This window comes from Eurosta solidaginis, chromosome 1, assembly GCF_040869045.1.
Source record: "Eurosta solidaginis isolate ZX-2024a chromosome 1, ASM4086904v1, whole genome shotgun sequence".
Classification (NCBI taxonomy): domain Eukaryota; kingdom Metazoa; phylum Arthropoda; class Insecta; order Diptera; family Tephritidae; genus Eurosta; species Eurosta solidaginis.
The window spans coordinates 75,617,945-75,641,938 of NC_090319.1; the positions used below are offsets into that span (position 1 = coordinate 75,617,945).

Genomic DNA, 23,994 nt, shown 5'->3' on the forward strand with positions numbered 1-23,994 from the left:
AAGCTATCATTAAAGTACTCTTATTTCCTCTATTAAAGCTTTTGTCCATATGAGCGATATGTTGCGAAGCATCGGTTCCATGAAGATTGTATACTAACTAACAAGCCACATATATCATTACTACACTGAAAGAAAATAAGTTGGTAAAATCAACCGAAAATGGGTCAATTCAACCCAAAATTTCTACCCATTTTTCAATTTTGCCAACCTAAAAACTGTTAAAATAACAGATTTTAGTCAACATTAGAATAACAGTGGAAACTCTTGATACGACAGAGATTTCTTCGGCACCATGGTCATAAGAACAAAAAAGTGAGCGACGTGTCTTACACTCACGTAAAATTCGCTAACGTATTTGTCGCGATGGTTGGACAGGTGCCCAACCAGCGGTTGGTGTAAGCAATTGTAGTCGAGCCTTAGATTACGGATCGGTGAACTGGTGGACGTCGGTGAGCAGGATTGTTGAATCGGTGAATCGATTCCCAAGCAACCGGTGGTTGGTGGGGTCGATACTTGCCGAATCGCATATGACGAATCGGTTGATCGATTCCCAAGCAACGATGCCCGGCGAGTCGCAGCTGACGAATCGGTGAATTTCTGTGGATAGGATTGGTAAATGGTGAATCGACGATGCGCAGATGACAAATCGGTGGATTCGTGGATGCCGGTAGATCGATTTCCGAACAACTTAAGTGGAGTGAAATCGATATCCGGAAAGTTCCAGGTGACGAACTTGTGGATAGATTTCCAGGCAATCGATGATTTGTGAAATCGATGATAACCAGGTAATTAATATGGTGGGCTGGCCCCGTAGGTCCGATGGCGATAGACGCACCTTTGCCTGGGAGAAGAAAGAGGTACGAACTAGGTTATTTCACATCCCATCTCCGGACATACCAAAAAGTAGTGGGCGACCGAGGTCACGATACAGACAGCCATTATCTTAGGTCGCGCCTTCCATGATCTATGAAATGCAAAATGTTTACACTTAAACCTAAGTTGTTATAGCCGTTTGAGAAGTTTGCGCAAACGCGGTTAGGCAACTGTCGAGCGAGTGAAATGCACGCATGTGATTAGTATGTAGTGGTAACTAACTATATGAAAGTGGTGCTACTAAATACATGTGATGCTACTGAAAGTGGCAGACAGACGTCTTACTTGCTCAAGCCAATGCAATTCTTTAAAGCAGTGATGTCAGTTATTTCAGACGTCTGCTTACAGCAGATCCTCTTGGTGGATCAAAGTGAATGTCGCCAATCATCTTGCTCGGTTAAAAATGGCTTTCTTTTCTGGATTTACCCATTTGCTTCAAAGCTTAAGTTGATGGAGTCTGTGGTCAACAAAGATGTTTCTTTCAATAAAAAATGTCAAAAAGTCCAAAACATCCCATTGTCTCTTTTATCGAGGGTCTACAGTACATATAATACACATGGCTATTTAATCCAATTTCTTATAAAAAAAATTTTTTTTTCAACATATCCAGTTATTTTATGATTTTTTTACATTTGCAGCTAATTTTAAGTGCTTAAAAATTCCAATAAAAATAAAAAAACTTTAAGTACAATCAACGAACAAAATCCAATATGCTATATGAGGCGCTTCATACCATACCGCACTAGTTACATTCGAACAGTTCTTAAAACTTTAAGGCATTCTGCTCAGGACAAATCAAAATTTTTAATAATTTCACAAAGTATCGTGTACATATTGAAAAGTAAAATAGGATTACATCAAAACCAGAGACGTCTTTTAAAGGTTCGAACTCATTCGACATTTTCAACGCTTTGTCGCTGGCGTCGCTTTCAAATAACGCACATTAAAAAAATTTGCTTGCCATAATGAACGCAAGCCGTGATTAAAAATGAGAAAGAACAAGTTTTTTACAACAACAAATACATAGTAAACAACTTTCAAAATTGCATTGAATGGAGATGAAAATTACAGGATATTTTATGAATTTAATGTTTTTGAATTCCTTTTGCGTTACTTTGGCGTTGGATTGAAGAGATAGCAAAAAAGATGGTAGCTGTTGACGCAACCTAAACGTCGAAACGATACAAAATTCGAATGTGTTTGGGCCTTAAAAGCGTTGTTACGTTTTGATATGGAACTCCTCATATATAGTATGCAAGTGATTGCCTACAGTATTTACTTGTTACATGGAATATTAAGTTTGACAGTTGTTGTTTGTAAGTTCATAAAGTTTTCATCAAAAGTTACAAAGTTGAGTTACAGCATTTTTTAACAGTTATAAGTAGTATTTGGAAGTTATTATAACATATATTATAAAACTTAAAATCAACATTATTTGATAATTGATTTGGGGTTATTCTGCGCTTAAATTGATCCATTTGTTGACACTGGAGTATAATCTGAGTCAATTTCTCTCTGTCTCGAACAGGTTTGAATCCGGAGGTTACTATTTCGTTTATGGCTGTATTGGCTCTGGGGAAGCCACTTTGATAGTTCAGATTCTTTACTTCAGTTTATCTATGCGATAACAACAAAATCTCTGATAAAATCGTATTTAATTACTTACAGCACTTTTCCTTACTTCGTGTTAAGCTAAGATCCCATAAGTGGCTGATAAACTCTATTCCCCGTGTTAAACCATTTTCAGTGTATGGAAACACGGTCAAAATACTGAGACAATATGTGATAATTCATCTGGGGTGCGGGATGGTGATATTAAATCGCTCCCGTGATGTTCGGTCTAGTACTCGTATCTTAACAGTACTTGTTACCGGAACATGCCGGATCTATATCTGGCAAAGTACCATTAACATCGATAACATTCCCCAAAACCTTAAGGGATACTACTTGACATGCTGAAATCTTTCTTCAGCATTTCGCTTCCCCTGTTCAATAATGACGCAAATGTCAATTTAAAAGTTTCGAGATAACGCGCACAAAAGCTTTAAAGAGTACTAATCTTTGCTGTGTATAAATTTTATAATTGTATTACAAATAGTTTCTGCGCTAGACCACTTGCGTCGTTATTGCATTCGGACATTTTTTTAGTTGATGCAAATATTGAAACTTGCTTCACCAAAACTTAATATTTTACAATTGCGTCATTATTGAACCGGGGAAGCGATTTGTTGAGCGTTATTTTGCATGGAATTTTTTATTTCTTGCGATGTGCATACCGCGCTCATAGGTCTTTCCGGTCCGATTTGCGGTCATTGAAGTTTTCGATCCAGAATAACCCGTTACAATTTGTCAACACATATTCATACACAATGCGTTTTGATTTGATGTTTATTATAAAGTAAACTTAAAAATCCAATGGAATATCAACCTTTCTGAGCCGCCAATTCGAAAACGACTTATTTTAGAATGTGTTTGAAAATAACCCAGTACCGGAATTTTTTCACAAGCACCCTATCTCAGAACTCGCTTGAGGAACGCTCTATCTTCGATGTTTTTTCATATACATATGTACTGTATGAAAATGTATTGAATTTATGTGGAGAAAGAACGTTTTCCAAACAAATGTTGAGGTCGGATGTTCTACAGTCGAACTCTGTAATAGGGCGTTATTCAATAAAATTCTGAGAAAATGTGTTGGAAAAGAGATTCCGTACTTAAAATTATTTCTAAAAGAGGGTGTTCTCCTACAGTTCGCTGAGATAGGCCGTTTTTGAAAAGACAGCCGAGATACGGCAATATTCCACTCAACAGTCGATATATAGTAAAAATCATTCATACTTACTACATATATTTTTATATATTTCTATTTTAAATTTTTTTTTATTTCGTATACTTTTTTATAGAATAACGATAATGGGCATTCAGTTGATAATATTGAATTGAAAAAAATTCACGCCACAGACGAGGTACTTTGTGCATCTGAAAATTCGATTTGAAAAGACAAAATCGTTATATTGTTTAAAAATATTTTTGTTGGCAAAATATTTTTTTATTATTTTTTTATTATTTATTTATAAATATATTTTATTGCTTTATGTAAATTTTATGCTTCTTTGTCACAAAGTTACAAGTTTGCTTTTTTTAATTTAAAACTTTTATTGCTGTTGTAAAGTGATTAAAGGTCGTGACTAACTGAACTCATAAATGAATAGTTAACACCTAAGAAAGCTTATCTATTTATTATATGTTAAATGTGTGCATACCCAAAAAAAACCTACTACATCCATTCATAAACTAATGAACAAAATTTTTTTTTGAAGTTATACTTCTTTAGGCGCGTTATGAAAAAATGATGAGAGTGAAACTCAAAAAAAATGTGACGCAAAAGTCACAGTTAAAAGTGCAGTTCGTGTGTATGTTCGCTATGAATTGTTCGAGCTAACTTGCTTTGTGTGGATTGTATATGGATGTATGTATGTATGTGTTCGAAAAAAGACGGCATTCGCTATCGTTATTTACCTTTGGCAGTGTCACGGCGGAACCAGGAAAAGGTGACCGCCGGAAATCAGGTGATTGGTCATTTTTTAATATAATTTGACCCCTCAACTTCCGATGCAGTACATTTTTGACTTTAGTACATCGATTTACAAAAACAAAGTATACGGAATTTGTATGTATATCACCATGCTGCCACCTTGTATGGTTCCGCCATGGGTAGTGCACTTATGGGTATTATTCGTTAACAATTTTAAACGTTTCGTTAAAATTCTTAAACAAGTGTTCTATTCAGCAACCCGGAGAGTGTTATTGTGAAGTTTTTTTCTGGGAAGTGGACCAGGGACCGATCTATTCGAACAAATTCAATTCGCGGTTCAATTTGCCTAAAATTTGGTATTTGGCAACGGGCTACGCCTAGATTAGTATTTACGATACTTTTGGGCGTCATTTTGGGATGATTTTGAGGACTCTCCAGGGGTCATTTGGGAGTGATTTTTAGACTCGTCGGGATATTTCCGGGATCCGTCGCGTTCCTCCTGAAGTAATTTCGGGATGATTTTGGCGACTCTCACAGGATCATCCCGAAATTATTATTTTTTTTAAATTTATTTAACGTTTTGGCAGCGCACTACCCTCAAGTGGCCCAATGACACCAGGCTAATCCTGTTCATTATTTCTTTTTTTATTTATGGGCAGTCTATTGTCAAGCGTCGAGATCTAAAATGCTCAGCTACAGAAGAAATATCATCAGCTGAGGGTAAAGCCTAAGTTAATAGAATATAGAAACAAAAATATGCAGCATTGACGATTGAAAGAGATAAGAACAGTCTTTTTTTTTTTTTGATCATTTGGGGATCATTTGAGGATCACCAACGTAATTTGGGGTTAGTTGGGAGCTCTATCGTAATCCTCCCTTGATCATTTGGGGTTCACTTAGGCGTCGTTATGAGGTCATTTCAGGGGCTCTCCCGGGGTCCTACCGGGTAAATTCTGTAGTAATTTCGGGAGGATTTTGGATACTTCGTCGCGATTCCCCTTCCTGGGGATCCCTGCTGAAAAAATCGTTATATTTTATGTTATTACTATGTATGCCATATTTAGTTCCTCTCGCAATCTGCTCTTTTCTGCATATTACTTTTAGAAAATTATGAACATAGATGTTTCACATCTGCCAGGCGTCCCGTGACGGCTCTCATTTGTAATGATGTCAAAGAAGTATAACTTCAAAGTGGCCCAATGACACCAGGCTAATCCTGTTCATTATTTCTTTTTTTTATTTATGGGCAGTCTATTGTCAAGCGTCGAGATCTAAAATGCTCAGCTACAGAAGAAATATCATCAGCTGAGGGTAGAGCCTAAATTAATAGAATATAGAAACAAAAATATGCAGCATTGACGATTGAAAGAGATAAGAACAGTCTTTTTTTTTTGATCATTTACGTCATTTGGGGTTAGTTGGGAGCTCTATCGTAATCCTCCCTTGTTCATTTGAGGTTCACTTAGGCGTCGTTATGAGGTCATTTCAGGGACTCTCCCGGAGTCCTACCGGGTAAATTCTGTAGTACTTTCGGGAGGATTTTGGATACTTCGTCGCGATCCCCCTTCTTGGGGATCCCTGCTGAAAAAATCGTTATATTTTATGTTATTACTATGTATGCCATATTTAGTTCCTCTCGCAATCTGCTCTTTTCTGCATATTACTTTTAGAAAATTATGAACATAGATGTTTCACATCTGCCAGGCGTCCCGTGACGGCTCTCATTTTTAATGATGTCAAAGAAGTATATCTTCCCACGCGCGTTCATAAGTACACACACACACTTTTTTTCTTCAACGATTAGTTTATCCAGATTGCATATACATAAACACAAAATTAGGTAATGAAATATAATCTTTTTCTGTCATATTTATAGTTTATCTTCACAACTAAAGGTCTACTAACTATTTGTATACTTCAGCTAAAAGTCCTTGAAGCCTTTTTAAGTTGCAATCAAAATGAGTACACGTGAAATTAGTTTCTTTTCTTTTTTTATATATATATGTATGAATAGACATTTTTTTTTTTTTTAATAAATAAATAAAAAAAAAAAATAAATGTAAGGCGCGATAACCTCCGAAGAGATCTAAGGCCAAGCTTCTCTTCCAATTTGCGTCGTGCTCCTCTTGATTTTCCCTACAAATCGGCCGGACGGGACCTACATGTTTTATGTCGACTTCGAACGGCATCTGCAAGGCAGATGAGTTTTCACTGAGAAATTTTCATGGCAGAAATACACCCGGAGCGCGTGCCAAACACTGCCGAGGGGCGACCCCGCTTAGAAAAATTTTCTTCTAATTGAAAAACGTTATTTCTAAAATTTTGATGTTGATTTGCCCGGGGTGTGAACCCAGGGCATACGGCGTGGTAGGCGGAGCATGCTACCATCACACCACGGCGGCCGGTATTTTTTGGTAATAAATTAACATGTGTACCCATAGATTATCGTAACAATTTCGAGGAATTAGAATTTAAAAAATATTACAAGGTATCTGCATTAAATATTGGCCTTTATGCTGTGAGTTCTGCCTTCTCAAAATTCGATAAAGACGAAAAAAAGTCAGTCTTGCGGTAAAGGAATACAAGACGAAGTGCTTTCTGTCATCAAAGAAAGAGTCGACGCATTCGCGCTTTGGTAGACACGTCACTATTAAACGATATAAATTCGAGACTGTGAAACAATGTCAGTTAAGAAATCAAAAGAAGAAGTGGTTATTCTGGTGGGAGTGGTTGTAGTTCGATTTCGTTCATTTTAAATAGCGATCTGAGCGCCCAGGAGCCCACACACCAAATTTCATCAAGATACCTCAAAATTTACTCAAGTTGTCGTGTATACGGACGGACGGACAGACGGACATGGCTAAATGAATTTCTTTTTCGCCCAGATCATTTTGATATATAGAAGTTTATATCTATCTCGATTAGTTAATATACTCTGTGAGGTCTGCTCAGCTGAGTATAAAATTCAGGTGATCGGTTATATTTGCAATTTTGACGTCTATGTAGAAATTATCACACTTGTCTTATCCACAATAATGCAAGGTGGTACTGATAATGATATATTAAATGTAAATATAATATAATGTGCTTTCTACGAATTTTGCTTATTTGTTGCCACTAACTGGGATCCTCATAATTTTTACTGTAACGTTATTTAAGCAAATTTGTTCGAGAATTGATTATTGTGTTTGATTACAGATCTTCTGATGAAATGTGGGAATGCTCAGTAAGCATTTTATTTTAAACGGTTAGAATATTCGTTTTAAGCAGACGAAGAATTGGTTGAAGAACCTCTGTTTATGGGTTCTTGTAGGATAGCGTTATAGGCATTGCCGATAAGGACATCAACAATCCTAACCATTTTAGCTTGAAAGCTATATTTTATAACTAAAAATCATATGCGGTTTATAAATATTTGCAATTTTCAGTTACAAGCGTCACAAATTTCCAGCTAAAATAAATTGATTATTCGTGTCTTCTTCAATTTAAAATGCAAATGCAATGCCCTAAATACCAAATGAATGCCAAAAAAATACCCAAAAACAACCAAACAGGCTAAATAAATGCATAAGCAAAACACAATGGGCCGTAATCATAGTCGCTGACTGTATGGCTCGAAGAGAGTGATGCTGACGGAGAGTATCGAAGGAGGTATAAGGATGTGCTGTATGAACTTTAAGCAGATATGAAGATAGTGCAGCGAATAAAAACCCATGGACATGTTTCTGAATTTCACTTCTTCATCAGCTAGCTTCTCGGGAGCTGAGTATTGAACTCGAAATCTCCAACATTCATACTTCCTAGTAACCATCGCCGTTTGTAAACTTTGCAATTTTCTCTAATATCAATAACAAAAGCAATTGTATAAAGCAATATGAACATGTCTCGCTAATTAAATACAGATAATAATATTGATATAATAGTGAACAGCGGAAGTACTGCTAATAAAAGCACTACTATAGAAATCTAATGTTACTAAGCTCTTGAGCGTACCACACAATTAGGATTAAAAAGCATATAAAATTAGTATTTACTTAAATGCTTAGTGAAGGAATAGCAACAAAAAAGGCAATACTTAGGGGCCAATTGCAAAGCGAGCAGCGGGTCATTCATATGGCTGAGTGGTTAAAGGCATCTCTGCCTTTACACTAATATAAAGTATGAATTGTGGAGATCTCGAACCGAAGATTCGATACGGTTTAAGTTTAAATTAAAGACGTTAGAGACAATGAATTTTATGAGAGCGATCACCTCAACGCATTCTGTGACATGTGGCACTCACGATGGTCAAACAATCAAATATACACTAAAAATTTAACACGAAGAATAGCGACTACTTCACCAGAGTTATGGGTAGCTGAAACAACTCGAACTGTACAAAGTTAATTTGCCACTACCGGCTGAGTCTACAGCCACCTTATTCACGACATGGGTAGTGGACAGTGTTGTAAAAGAATGCAATCTATGCGAATGAAATTCAGTTGAAGTCGAAGTCAGTGACTTCAAATTTCGAATGCAATCAATGACTAGCTTTTTTACTAGAAAAATGAAGTCTGGAGTTTTTTGGAGTCGTGACTAGTGAGGCATTTAGAGAAATCAGGTACTGAATTCACTTTTTTCAGTAAATTCCCGAAACTATTTGCAACAAAATGTATACAAATTGCATATAATCTTCAAAATAAACCTATTTATTTCAAAATCTCCTGAATTATTGCAAATAAAAGGAAACTTATAAGAAATTATTTATTTTTAGAAGCAATAGCTCTTCGAAGCTGCCATTTGTTATACGTCCTCGACGTGGCTTACTAAGTATTAGGGAAAACAAAAATAGTCTCTCCACGGCGGCTGAAGAAGGTAGAGGTGCATTATATTGTAACGAATTTGCTGCAAATCCTCTTATTTGCAATCCTCTGCTAAGTTCGAATCACTAAACTGTTGAATAAATAACTCCAATATTGAATAATGGAAAAATGGCCTTTATTAAAGTACTTCACAATAACACTTTTACTTTGCTACTCGCTGGCTTAATAACCAAACTGATTGATAACTCAAATGAAACTCTACAATTGGCCGCCAGATCGCGTGCTTAATCAAACTGATTGATAGCTCAACTCAAACTGAATTACATTTTACTCGCTTGTGCTGCTTTTATAGTTTACGCTGCATACATCTAGGCTCTTCTATTTCCAGAACTTACCAACTATTTCGAGTGTTTATAGTTCTCGTATAGTTTCTTCTTGTTTACAATTTTCTACTTTTCAGCGTCTCTCAGATGTATGTGAGTTTGTAGTTTACAGTCTCTCGCACACACATAGGCGTATAAGTAAATGCATCTGTGTGTGACATCTCTCGGCTGCCTTATATATGTGTATACATGATTTGATTATTGACGTAAACATCGCTTACCATCGCCTTAGTGATGGTATAGCTTAGTGATGCTAATATCCGTGACAATATTTAATGCACGCTCTTTTAGTGGTAGAATAGCGGTGCAAGATGGGGACTTATCGACCATATAAGCTATAAATTAATAATAATAAAAATAAATAAAAATATTAACCAAAAATTTTAGTTATAATTACATACAACAGAACCGACAGTGCCAATAAAAGAAAAGTAAAGAAATTCTGTTTTCCTCATGTTTGTCTTCTCGTTCCGTTTCGTTGAAATCGAATTCGTTGAGCACAATGCTTTTTTTACCCCAGCTCGTTGATCTTGGTATGATGTTCGTTTGTAAATGATGGATTAAGTGATCGAATTCATTTGAGTTTAACTTCAGAACATTGCGCTGAGGCAACAATATCATCAATAACTTCTTAAAAATTAATAAGAAATATAGTTAAAAAAAAAACAAAAAAATACGCTTTTAAATATTTAGTTTCAGTAGTTTTAATCCACTTATATATTTGATGTTGATAGCACCCTAGTAGAGGTCCGTGTCTCCGCTATTAAGCACAACTCGTTTTGTAGCGAGTTATTTAACCACTGCCGCCAATTGCCGCTAGATGGGTCTAACTCCCCTTTGCGCGTCTAGACTAGAGAGTTACAAACAAACACACATACAAGTGAAGCTAATATAAGCTTGTTAAAAATATTTATCAAATCTCTTCATTAAAGCTTCTTCCAAAGGACGCACTGCTTTGTGGAGATAAATCCTGGCATGGGTTCCTCTCATTTTGCGGAATTTCGTTCTAATTGTTGCAAGTATAGGTAGAAGGCTTTCGATCATATACCTTATGCCTCGATAATGTCTCATCTTAAATGAATCCAATTGTCTTTCAAAATATTTCCCATTCAATGATTGCAATATACGAATTACAAAATGTAAGAAAAGAATACGAAGTCTAAGTCTGATTGGTGACTTAATTTTTTAAAACTCAGTTATAAGTTAGGTGGAATTGAACTAGCCGGTTCACGAGCACCTCACGTAGATTGAATGAGTCCGTGGTGTTACCAGAAGTTTATTTAACGACCAAACTGAAAAACTCTATAAAAACCTGGACCTATGTTTTAAAATAACGTGGGCAGTCGTTTCCTTCTCCAACCCGGACTTCCTAACTCTACTCTCACTAATCGAGCCTAATTTAAAGGCATGTGACGCCAGAAGGGAATGTCCAGTGAGAATACCCCTCATGAGTATACAGTCCTCTATTTTTAATGATAGAAGAAACTTTGTTAATCTAAGGTAGTAAAACCTACACATAATCTGCGACACTTTACAGCGCTGCGCTTGGTCCAACGCCTTTCCCGCTTTACCGATTATGTGCCACTCTCTCCTTCATCCGCTAGTTAATGCGCTTTTTCATTCCCATATGCCCTGGGACTCAATATAGATGTATGCTTTTCCCCGTCCCGATTCTTTCCAGGGATTGCTTACACTCTAACACACTTTCAGATGCTGTGCTATGGGAGATTATTGCCTTTATTGCTGCTTTAGCAAAGCTGACTAGGTTTTTGACTCCATTATTCTTTTTTTTTTTTTTGTAGGAAATATTGTGTTCTGTAACTGCTTTAATGTCGAAAGCTTGACTAATTATTTCATTAACTCTCTGTGTGAAATAGATACAACACCACTGGCAGTATAATTTATATTTTTCCAACAAAGTCAGCTTATTAGCGCTGATTTTACTGCATCTTTACGTTTTAAGGCTAAATTAAATTATAAAAATATATAGGCTGGTAAACTACATTTTAATACCCAGTTGTACTTGTACACAGGGTACTATATGTCAAAATCACCAGTATCGAAAAAAAAAAATGGATTTAACCATGTCCGTCCGTTCGTCTGTCCGCCCGTTAACACGATAACTTGAGCAAATATTGAGATATCTTCACCAAATACGGGCTTATCTGGACCCAAAGCGACATCGGACCATAACCACGCCCACTTTTTTGATATTGAAAATTTCGAATTAGCTAGATTTGCTTCAAAAGCGAATGTCGCTAAGCTAATTAAATTTGGATTGGTTTTATGCTGCAAAATATAAATAACAAACAATTTTGGAACTGGAAGTTAAACAAGCCGTAAAGCAAAAGCCGCCCAAGGTATTACTCTGGCGAATATTAGCATCACAATTATGGCATGTTCGTGAAAAGTCTAGACCTTAGGAGAAATATGCGAACGAGGCAACAGAGAGTATAAAAACAGCGCAGGCTGAGGAATAACTAATCGATTTAATTTAAACACGCTATTAGTGAAGTATAATCGTGATTGTGAAGTGCTACTCCCAAAGTAGTCTAAATAAAGACAATTTTGCAATACTGAATATTGGAGTTATTTATTCGACAGCTCAGGAATTCGAACGTTATAATTACCAGGAACTCCCCAGAATTCGCTACGATACATTGCCATTTGGCAGATACACTATAATTGCTAAATTGTATAGACTGAGTGAAGATAATCAAAATCGTTTAAAGGCCACGCCTACTTCTCCTAAAGGTCTAACCTTAACAAAGTTTGCAATAACTCTATGGTATTTAACTACATTTGACCGATATTCTACCTCAGTAGAAGTTTTTTTGTTACTCTTTCGAAAATATTTTTAATGCCATAACTGGAACAAAATGGAAAATGAGTTCAGAATAGAACCCTATGTGTATTATTGTACAGCCTTACAACACTATTAAAAACACAAAGTAAACGCATTTGAAATGTAATGTTCGATTTCACCCGAACTTAGACCTTCTTACTTATTTAAATTATGATCAGTGAAGTTTAAAAAAAAAATTTCCATTTTTTATACAATTCTTTTTATGTATGTGTTATATTTCTATTTTAATACTTTCATGTATTCTTTTAAATTCAAATTTATTTATTTTTTTCTGTTTCCTCTTTTTCTGAAAATAAATTTATTTCACTATCTCAAAGTACTTTGTATGTGTGTGAATTACTAAAACAAAATCTAATTGTAAAAAGCATTTAAAAAAGCATTTAAATTTTAAATATGCAAAAAAAAATAATAATACTTGTAAATAAATTTGTATAACATATATTTTTTTTAGTTTTTTTTATTTAATAAATGTGAGCATGTCAAATGGAGAAATGTATTGTACAGCACCGTCACTGAAATTCAACTATTGCACAAAATATATTTCAATATTAATGTAAATATTACATATATTTTCAGGATACATAAATATGTACATATTTCACATTATAATTCATTTTTTTTTTTTAATTGAACTGTGTTCAAGTTTTACTGTAAAAGATATCTCATCTACATTTAAGTACCATTTCTTGTTAAAGAGACTGTAGCATACTACATTGAAAACGCCTCAAAGAAAAAACATGACAGTTTTCATAACTTTCTCTATGTAAATATGTAAATACTCTTGTAAATGTACATAAGTAGTATTTTCACTGATCAGCACAGAAACTTAAAATAAAATACATTTTAACTTTCTACCTCATAATAAAACATTTAGATTATGACTGCAACAGTGGAAACAGTATCTGAACAATTGGACTTAGCATCGATACTGCCAGCGGATCGAGCTATAGCCCGCTCGATAACACTTTCCGATGCGGATGTTGGTAAGTTCGAAACATTCACATTCTTGTAGATAAATTTAAATCAAGGTAGCAAATTACTTGCCAGTGGATCGTACTTCACACATACACAATCGGCGCTTTATAAATGTGCAAACCATACTTGAACAGCAAGAGTAGAAGATCAGCACATTATAAAGTAACGAATTTTGAGGAGTTCCTGATAATTATGCACCGTCTGCTAACGTTGGAATCGCTGAACTGTCGAATAAATAACTCCAAAATTTAGTATTGCAAAATGGTCTTTATTTAGACTACTTTGGGACTAGTATTTCAAAATTATACTTCACTAATAACGTGTTTAAATCAAACTGATTAACAGATTCCTCAGCTTGCACTGCTTTTATACTCTCGGTTACCTCGTTCGCCATTCCTCCTTAGGTTGTATCTCATGCTTGGTTATTTAGCTATATACATGTATATCTGTAATTTATGCCTGTCTTCTAGCCATGTACGTGTGTATGTGTGAGTAACAACTTCTGCTCTTAGCTGCCGGCTACATATATGCATGTGAAGTAATCTCTCTGCTTCAAGCTGCTGGTTATGTGAATGGAATATTGTTCGTTGTCTTGTAAATAAGAGTGGCTGCTTGCTTTAATGTGTACATGTACATAAGTGGGGCTGCTTGATGTTTATGTTATTGGGATTATTTGCTAACATCATAGTGATGTTAATATTCGCCTCAATATGTATATAGTTTCTTGTTTCCCTCCGCAATGTATACATGCAAGAGGATACTAGGATGAACATGTAGGCTACCCCGCCACTTTCCCATTGTGAATTACGGCAATTTTCAAGCCCATACTTTACTATGACGTATTTATTTGGGGGAAAGCCCCACAAAAAAATTATTAGCATAACGGGAGCTTAAGGTGCAGTCGCGTCAATATATTTATTGATAGCCAGGCGGTCATTGAGGCAATAATCTCACACAGTATTTCATTGAAAAGTATCCAGGAATGTAAACAAGCATTTGAGAGACTTCCTTCAGGCCGGAGTATAAAACTATATTAGGTTACCGGTCATAAAAAGAAGTTTACGAAAAGGCAAATGAGTTGGCAAAGGAGGGAGCACCCCTCGATGAATCGACAGTAGATGTCCCAATCCGCTTTAGGAAGTCAAAAGGGGACAGAAGTTGCATATGATCATTCCAGCAGGAAAAGCGATCAGCTGCAAAATTTTTAGATCATGTGCAAATCATACGTATCATACTTACAAAGTTGCTGATATATCTAAAGATAGAAGACTTAAGGCTTATGATGAGCATACTAACTGGACTGTCTTCTGGCGTCACATGCTTATAAATTGGGCCTTGTTAGTAACAGCAGTCGTAGAAAGTGCGAGAAGAAACAATTAAGGTAGGCCCTAGAAAAATTTTAGTATTTGCCAAGAGGGCGGAGTTATTCTATAACATAAATCCTAGTACCCATATTGGGTTTTACGTTTGGTCGTCAAACAAATTCTGGTGGCAGTCTTTGTAAGATCCTTATTGACCGGCACATCTGCAATTTTTGAATACGTAACCAATACATTCTCATATAGAGCACTCTCTTTCTGTACGGCAATGATTTACATAGTCGTATAGTACATAAACACAAACAAATTTTATGTAAGAGATGTAGAACAGAGATGGGCCTCGTTCCTGCAGTGTAATATTTGACGCCAATTTGGAGCACCAAATGACCTGCGTAGTCTTCTTCTACTTACCTATTCCAACTCAGTGGAGGGTTCCCACTTCCCTGCTTTCACATTCGGGTACCAATAGGAAGGGGTGAGCTGATCGTTTAAGTTTAAAGATGAGAACTTCTTTCTATACATGCCATTTGCGTAAGAGGTACGACCATAACCTTTCTGAAGAACTTTTCATCGAAATAATCCAAGGGCCTGACTTTCTGTTATAGACACCATACATTATTTCGAGTAGTGTATAAGGGCAGTAAGATGAAGGACTTACTCACTCGCTCACTAAAGGTCGCCTCGTAATAAAAAAGCCAGTTATTCCTTCTTTGCGATTGTTTGGTGAGGTTGAACTAGCTGGTCCGGGAGGACCTCACATAGGCTGAACGAGTCCATAGTGTTACCTGCAGTTTGCTCAGCGACTAAGTACTGAGAAACCCTATCAGAAGCCAGGACCTATGTTATAAAATAACTCCGTTCTCTTGGTAAATACTAGAAGCGTTCTAAAACGTACGCTATTTGCAGCTTCAGATCTGATAGATGTGTCACTCATAATAGCTGGAGTGTTAGCCTGAAGAGCATAGGGCATGAGCACAAAATGTGATCGATCGTTTCCTCGTCCAAATCGAACTTCCTTCAGCTGCTGTCAATCACTAGGCCTAATGTAAAGCATGTGACGCCAGAAATCAGTGTCCAGTCAGAACACCCATCATGAGCCCACAGTCTCCTCTCCTCAAGGTTGTAAGGCCTGCACTTTGTAGCCCCGCATTTGTGTCCACGTCTTTTTTGCTTGGTTGATAATGTGCAACCCACGCCTCTTTTGAATCTCCCCAATCTGATTGGCACCTCTACGGTGCAAGCATTGAGGGATGCGCACTGCTTAGCTTGCTCATCCATCATTTTCCTTTTCCATTTATTCCGAAATGCGTAGGGACCTAATACATATATAAGCTTTTTTTGCGATAACTGATGTCAGTTGGGACCAAATAGCAGATCAATCCTTCCTCCACCTGCTTCTACCGACTCAGCGGAAAGTTCCCGCTTCATTTGCTGCTAAACACAGGTATCGATAGGAATGCTTTCTATACCGAAGCTACGGTCATCATTAAATTCCCTTCGTTTCGCGCTTTTATTCTAGAAATATTTTCTTTCGAACACCGCTTGGGTCACTCAGTACCACGTATTATACTCGTTCACAACACCTACCTTTTCTGCCTCTTTATTCACGGAGCGGTTTTGAAGGCCAATGACATAAGCATACCTAGTATTCGCGGTTTAGATCTGCTGCTGGCAGCATCTTCCCCAGAATAAAAATCGCACGATAGGGTGCCGTCTTGTACAAAGTCTCATTTTCTTCCAAATTGTCCGGGGTGCTTCCCAATCCTGATTGTCTTATTCTTCCTCATGTAGTTTTGGGAAGTATTAGCGATGATGATGATCCTTTACCGGATAGTGATCCAATACGTTCCGGAAATTGACACCATTGAGGTACTAGTCCGACCATCGTGGGATCATTTTGATATGACTACGTAGAACCTTGTAGGTGTGTGGATTTTAATAGACTCCTACGACAGATTTGCTTACCCCGGGAATAGTCTAAGCCCTTAGCCCGTTCGACAGCATAAGTTAGGCAAAGAACTGAAATTCATAGATCCACTTGCACTATCAAAAGTTGCTTGAAAGTCGATTATTTTATCATGAGTCTTCTCCAGTATTTGTAGTATAGTAAAAATCTGGGTTTTAGAAAATTTACCTGCTCTAAAGTCGCCAATCTTATTCCAATATGCCGACATGCGCTCGTTCGACCATATTTTGCTTAACAGATGATCCTCTCTACAAATACTTCGCTTCCTTTTTTGAATAGCTCGCTAAGTAGACTATAGTTGCCCAATTTTTATTGTTTTTGAGTCAGGACATTGCCATTCTCACCTTGTCATAGGCGGGTACTGGAGCGTTCAATCCGATGTCAAGGATTGGAGCAATTTATTTTCTACGTCGGTTCCCAGTTCGGAATTATCCTTCCTTCCAGTATTTTCCTGGGATCAGAAACTTTTCTTCACCCGCCGTTTTCCCTGATCGATTTTTTCGGGATATTTCTCATTAACCAAAAGCTGACCGTTCACACCGTTCGACCTCCCGCCTCCAGATCATTTTCGAGTCACTATAACATTGACATACACTGTGCTTTGCTGCGTTGACCCAGTGGAAAGTGTCCCTTTCTTCCTAGGCGGATTGACGCTGCTCAATGTACCATTTGTCTTTCTTGGCTCACTGAAAACCTATGAAGTCCGCAGCGTCGGGACTTTTTCAATTAGAAAGTGTGCACTGACTGCTTTTACATCTTCGCCTTAGAGCCGAGCGGAGAATCTTTGATTTAAAAAGAGCTAATAATACTACTTATGTTTCCAAAATAATCGCATTACTTTACTAACAATTACAGGTAGCGCCAATGTCAGTGTAACCAAAACTTCAGTAATTGGAGACAATGGTGGCGGAAATGGCAGCACTGGTGGTGGTGCATGTGACAATGGTAGCGTATCCGACGACGAGGAGGATGAAGAAGATGGCGAAGATTTTTGGCATACATCGGTTGGAAAATTTAAATTTACATTGGAACAATTACCACAAACTCTACAATATATTCATCAACTTTTGACGGTGAGAGAAAAATATATGAACTTTCTCTTTGATGATCTAACTGTTAGGTTCTAGCAAATAGCCGAGGAGTTCCAATTATTTCACAGTTACTGAAGACCTTAGACAACTGAGTCTGAAAATTCAGAACCATAAGCGCTGTTTGGCTGTCGGTAAATATGCTTACCTCTCGCCCTGTCATTGAGTTTTGGAACAGTATAATAACATATGACATGACTAACGTGCTTTGTGAGTCGATGCGGCAATGTTAAAAATTATGAAGTCTTTAAGGTTCCCGTCATGGAACTTACAAACAACAAATTACGTTATATGCGTAATGCACTTCACTACCACGAACAAGTGTGATCTACCAGCTCTCTCTTTACATAGACCATAACCGTATCTTTCCGTGAAAGGTCGCACCAACTCCCTTTAAGAGTTTCTACCCAACATCTTTTTCGTGAGAAATCCATCGGTAATACTCGTTACCTTGCTGTTGTTGTTGTTGTAGCGATAAGGACAATCCCCAAGCGCTTTGGGGAGAGTTATCGATGTTGATGGTCCTTTGCCGGATGCAGATCCGGTACGTTCCGGTAACAAGCACCATAAAGGTGCTAGTCCGACCATCTCGGGAACGATTTGGTATGACCACAAGAAACCTTCTAGGCCATACTGCCCTCCCACCCCCTAGATCCATCAGGAGTTCGGGGTCGCCAGAGCCTCGGCTGTTAATGAAACAGACTTCGCCACGGATAGGTGAGGTTGACAATTGGGTTGGAGAAGCTATATATTGCGCTGGCAACCCCTTAAGAGGGTTACGCCACATAACCCCTTAATTCAATTTGGTATTTTAGTCGACTGTCCAAAAGAACTCCAAACGTGCTATCCTTCATGTCGTCCGGAGCTTTATTCATCACGGCGTTCTTGTAATTTGCAAATGAAAAATGTTTGTGGATCCCAACTGAGAAGCCTAACACTGCGGCTGCGATCGCTTACATGACGACGATATGTCTGGTAGCGGCGTGGAATGGTGGTTTAACCGTCCGATCCACGCACCCAATCCACTGTAGTAATACATTATGCATTCGGAGCAGACATCTGGACAATTCTCTGGATATTCAATTAAACCTAAGCAGAGTTATTTTCTCATTGCTCTAGCGAGGATGAACTGACCATCCGTGAGGACCTAGACTGAATGAATCCATAGTGTTCTTGTTCTGGCCAAATCTGTACAACATGAGTGTAAAGTGGCCAGCAATATCTCGACACTTGACAAAAGACTAAGCACTTTTTAAATCACCTACGGCGAGAATATTCATAAGTATACGGGTTCATCCCAGGGCATTGTTGAATTGGTAGTTGGGTGCTGGCTCGAGGTCAGTAAGAATAAAATGTTTTCAACTTACTCTCAATATTATTTGAGTGTTCTACCAAGGACGTCTCCAGGGTTAACTTCATTGACACTTCTGATTGCTTTGAAGTGGCGTTTGGTCGATTGCACCGATGCTCCGACGATGGTGTATATCAGAACCTGTGAAGGTGAGAGTGAAAAGCAGTCGATGTATTACTTTTTATGTTAATATCCAGGTCTGCAGACAATATGACCTGGGCGCACAGTTTTTGATAGTCTGGCTGAGGTAAGGATTGAGTGGCGCTTTCGTCCCTACATAAACGAGAAGAATTGACTGGTTTAACGAATGTACCCACACTCGGCACTCACTGCTGATAAATAAACATTTCTGCGAGTAGAAGTGTAGGAGACTCCCACGCAAGCCATCTCAAAAAGCTGACGACGAGCCTCCACATGTTGAATGGGCCTATTTGTGTTTTCTTTTAGAGTTATGATATCCATCCATTCATCTTAACCTAAAGGCACATAATTTTCTTTATATTCTTTTAGTACTTATCGTATGCTTTGCAGCCCCTAGGTCTTAGTCTTACCTAGGAATGAATCTAATAAGAAGAATAATTACACTTTTTTTCAATTCTAGGAAATTCCTACTATCAAGAAACCCGAAATCTTATATTACGTCCTCCAATGTCTTAATGTGATGGCACTACATGGCGATGCTCTAGCTAAGGCAGCACGCGAGCACCGCGGCTTTTTTATATGGTGTCAGGAAAACTTGCTGATTAAGAAGTGAGTATGCAATATCTTCGCCAGGTACTTTTCCACTAGCTTCCTCTAAACTGTACCTTTATCTCTTCCAGCCTCTGGGAGCTTTCTAACGCCGAGCATTCGCACATCTGCCAGACTGGTGTCCCACTGCTCTTACATTGCATAACGCTACCATTGGGCTCGGATGTGTTTTGGCGCGTGGTACAGGAAGCGTTTCACGACACCGATTGGCGTGTACGATTCACAGCAGTCGAGCGAGTTACCGTAATTACACGTTTCATGGACTCAACACCATTACGCACCGAAGTCGGATTACAGACGGCGCTCGCTACGGCATTTTGTCATCTAATCGCCAGCATGGACGACATCAATGTGTATGTGGCGCAGCGGGCGACGCTCTATATTGGCACCATACATGATACAGCAATTCGGTCGCTCCTCTTCTGCTTGGAATCACAATTTGATTTATTCATCGTTGATCGTCCTGTTGTCTTACAATCTGTCTATCAGCTACATAATTCCCTCTCGGATCGTCGAATTCTTACATGGGAATTCTTTTTGAATCGCTTCGACACGCTGTTTGTAGAGGCGCAAATTAATTTGGAAAAATGTGGTGATATTTCGTATTTGCGTGATTTGAGAAACTCTGAGAACGGCAGTGAAGCTCTATCAACGAAAATTTTAAAAGCGCGTGAGGCATTAAGTCAGTCGGATACTAGCGGCAGCACGGCTAAAACTTTAAGTGCTTCATTTGGCACAAAATGGCCGTACAAGCGTACAATGTCTGCGCCTGCAAGTATGATACCAAGACAGGACTCCAAATTTGGTAAGTTTATCAGAAAGTTGCCTGATTGATACTTATGTACAATAGCGAATATTAAAGGCATTCTTTGCAGTTCCCGAAAAGGAAAAGATCTACAGTCGTCAAATATCAGCACCAATACTTAAACGGAAGACATCACGTTTCGGTTTGGGTCAGTTTCTAGGCTCTAGCGGCAATCATGCCAATGTTACTAGTCATAGTTATGCAACCACTAGTAATCCATCCTCACAACATATACGCGCCATGCACACACACTCACATCCATATGCTTTCCCAACACACTCAACAAAACATCATTCAACTGCTTTAGCTACTTCTGCTCAATCCTGTCCTATACACAATCCGGCCACCGTTCACACTTCTAAACCATCCCACAGCCATTTCTTCTTCTCTTCCAATACACCATCCACATCCACTAACACTTTTGCTGCTCATTTTTCACATTTCACAAGTAGTAGTTCAAGTGCACTCCCACCACCAACATCACAACCACATTCAGTAGTTAATACAACAAACCCAACGCTAGCATCCTCCGCATCTCATAGTCAAAGTCATCAGTATTTAGTGCATTGTGTAGCACCTACACCAAGTAGTCAAACACTTACAGCTCATGGTCCAATGCCTACGCTGCGTGAAGCTGAGCCGCCGCGACCGCATACAAGCAAACAAATATTGTCAGCACAAAAATCGTCATTACCGCCACACCAACCGCATCACACTCCATCCTCTTCCTATCATTCACACTTCCAGAAACATCCTTCTGCACCCAATCTATTGCCACCTTCGTCTGCTGCAACGGTACCAAGTCCTAGTCCTACAGCTTCTGCTCATCCGCTGCTGCATTGCACGTGTGATATTGGTGGTGGTACTGATGGCGTTACGGGTGCAGGTGGTGGTGGTGGTGTTGGTGGTAGTGGCAGCGGTAATGCACCTACATCGGCATATCAAGGTAGGTTGTAGTGCATGGCCCACACATCCGATACGTCCCTTAAAGATTATGTGTTCAGTGATTTGACTGTATTTTCATATCTAATTGGTTCTTATTTTTAAGTCGTACAGATTTTCTTTATTTCTTTTGGGGTTTTATTTAGCAAAGATTCAATTCCTTACGGTGTTTGCTTTTTAAGTGTTCAGTGTTGTTTTTATATTAGTAAGCTTCTAGCGATTTTGAAAGCTTCTTAGTAGTAGTTCCCATTGAAGTTTCTTCTTCACCTATAGGTTTTATATAGAGTCCACTTGTAGCTGCCTACTGAGCATCTTCTCACGTGGTCTATTTCCGGTCGAGCTGCTCTTTCGATTGGCGAACATAAAACTAGATTCCTGCGTTTTAAAGAGCTCAGGTGTTCGTCTACTAACAGACCTATTCGAAACGCCCCATACCTGAAAATGCTCAGTAATCTCATCCTCCTCATAACAAGAAGGTCAGGTTGGGCCAGAGAGATACGGGTGTTAGAGGCTTAAATTACATATTGCTATTGAAATATGTCATTTGGGGACACGTTACAAGCAGTACATACTTTGGGTATGTCAGGGTTGGATCTGGATAAGTAAGAGTTTAACCTATTACAGTATCCAGATGGAAGTTTAGCTAGGTTACCCGCGTCTCCCTGGGGAGGTCGCTTTTCTCAACTGCGAGCTCCGGGTATTTGTCTATAAAAACAGGGTACACCGGGCAATCCCTGTTCCACGGCAGCCGGTCTATGTACAAGAACAACTAGGGACTTTTCTCGACCAAGGGATATAATTTCAGTGCAACCCCATTTAATTTGTTGCGTCTCTCCCAGAAATTGTCATCCTCATAGCAGATCTTTGCATCGGTACTGCTCCATACACTTTTGCTACGGGATTGTGTTGAAGCAAACCCCGGTTCAGAGAAATAGTTTTGCTGCGTTTGTCATGTATTTATGTGAAGTGGCCTGTCATCAATTCCACAAGTTGTCTTCACTTCCCTCTGATCAATGAGAGCAGACAACTAGCCAGACCTTCTGAGATTCATGGCATCAAGGGCTTTTCCCTTAAATGCATCCCAGCATCCAATTGCATTGCCGAAGGAGGAAGTGCTAAAACTTGGTACAGAGGAATGTCTTATTAGAGTTCACATTGTTCAAGTGGTCAGCCGCCTCATTACCGGCGGGCATCAGCCTTTTGTAGTCCTATCCTTATGTGTGACACAAATTTTATGTTTTTTAGATAGTCGTTTCTCAATTCTCTACGCAGACAATATTTTTTGTATATTAGAGAATAGAATCAAATAAAAATTTTATTAAATTCAATTATGATTTCAGTGTGGACAAGTTTTATAATTGCATGATTAAATAAATGTATGTACATTAATTTCCCCTCTGCCCTTAAAAGCCAAGTCGATGTAAACTTCTATGCTGGTATGTATTTATTTAAGCTTAACAGTATTCCTTTCAGAAACAATAATTAATATTTTAACAATCATTGTTATAACGATCGTTGATTGTCGGCCTAAGTCAGAGATGGACATATTTTTGATTTCAGACTTATACATAGAAACGAATGTGGTAACAAAACTAGAAATAAAACAGGAACTAAAACTAGATAAAGTGTAACTAGAACTGGAACTGAAACTATGAACAAAACAGAATTCAAAATTAGAAACGAAACGGAAACCAAAACTTGAAACCAAACTCAAACTGAAACTAGATTTGAAAGTGGAGCCAAACGGTAAAACAAAACTAGAAATGTAACTGGAACCGAAACTAGAAACCAAAATTAGAAACGAATCAGGAACCAAAGCTTGAAACGAAACCGAAGCAAAAACTGTAAGCGCAACTGAAAACAAAACTTAAAACGAAACTGGAACAAAACTGATAGCAAAACTTGAAAACGTGTCTGAAACCAAAAATTGAAACGAAACTGTAACGAAAACCAAAAATAGATTCGAAACTGGAGCCAAAACTGTAAACGAAACTGAAAGCCTAACTATAAGCAAAACTAAAAACTAAGCTGGAAACGAAACTGAACTGAGAAACGAATCGGGAACCGAAAGTATAAAGGAAGCTAGAAAGCAAACCGGAACAGAAACTAGATACGAAACTGGAGCCGATACCAGAAAAGAAACTAGAAACGAAACTATAACTTAAACTGGTACAGAAACTTAAAAGGAAATTGTGACCTACTGAAACGTAACTAGAAACGAAACAAACTGCAACCGAAATTAGAAACAAAGTTGAAACCATCGCAGGAATTTGAGCCGAAACTAGAAATGAAGTAGGACCAACACCAAACCGGAAGCACACCACAGACTAAAGTACAAA

General features: G+C 38.1%; 1 protein-coding gene across 10 annotated transcripts in view; it reads left to right on the forward strand.

Moving 5' to 3' along the window:
* The window catches only part of unc79 (UNC-79 domain-containing protein), a 90,356-nt gene that overhangs the window by 37,963 nt on the left and 28,399 nt on the right, over positions 1–23,994 (forward strand). For 6 of the 10 annotated variants that reach the window (XR_010947874.1, XM_067758302.1, XM_067758306.1 and 3 more), the window contains 6 exons: positions 3,777–3,839; positions 13,334–13,442; positions 17,575–17,792; positions 19,760–19,908; positions 19,980–20,713; positions 20,784–20,861. Coding sequence is in view for 9 of the 10 variants with exons in the window: in XM_067758302.1 (XP_067614403.1) it covers positions 3,777–3,839; positions 13,334–13,442; positions 17,575–17,792; positions 19,760–19,908; positions 19,980–20,713; positions 20,784–20,861 (1,351 nt within the window). In the remaining variant the exon portion in view is untranslated. Of the gene's footprint in view, positions 1–3,776; positions 3,840–13,333; positions 13,443–17,574; positions 17,793–19,759; positions 19,909–19,979; positions 20,714–20,783; positions 21,660–23,994 lie in introns of all 10 variants that reach the window. The other 4 variants (XM_067758308.1, XM_067758314.1, XM_067758312.1 and 1 more) reach the window with 2 other exon arrangements.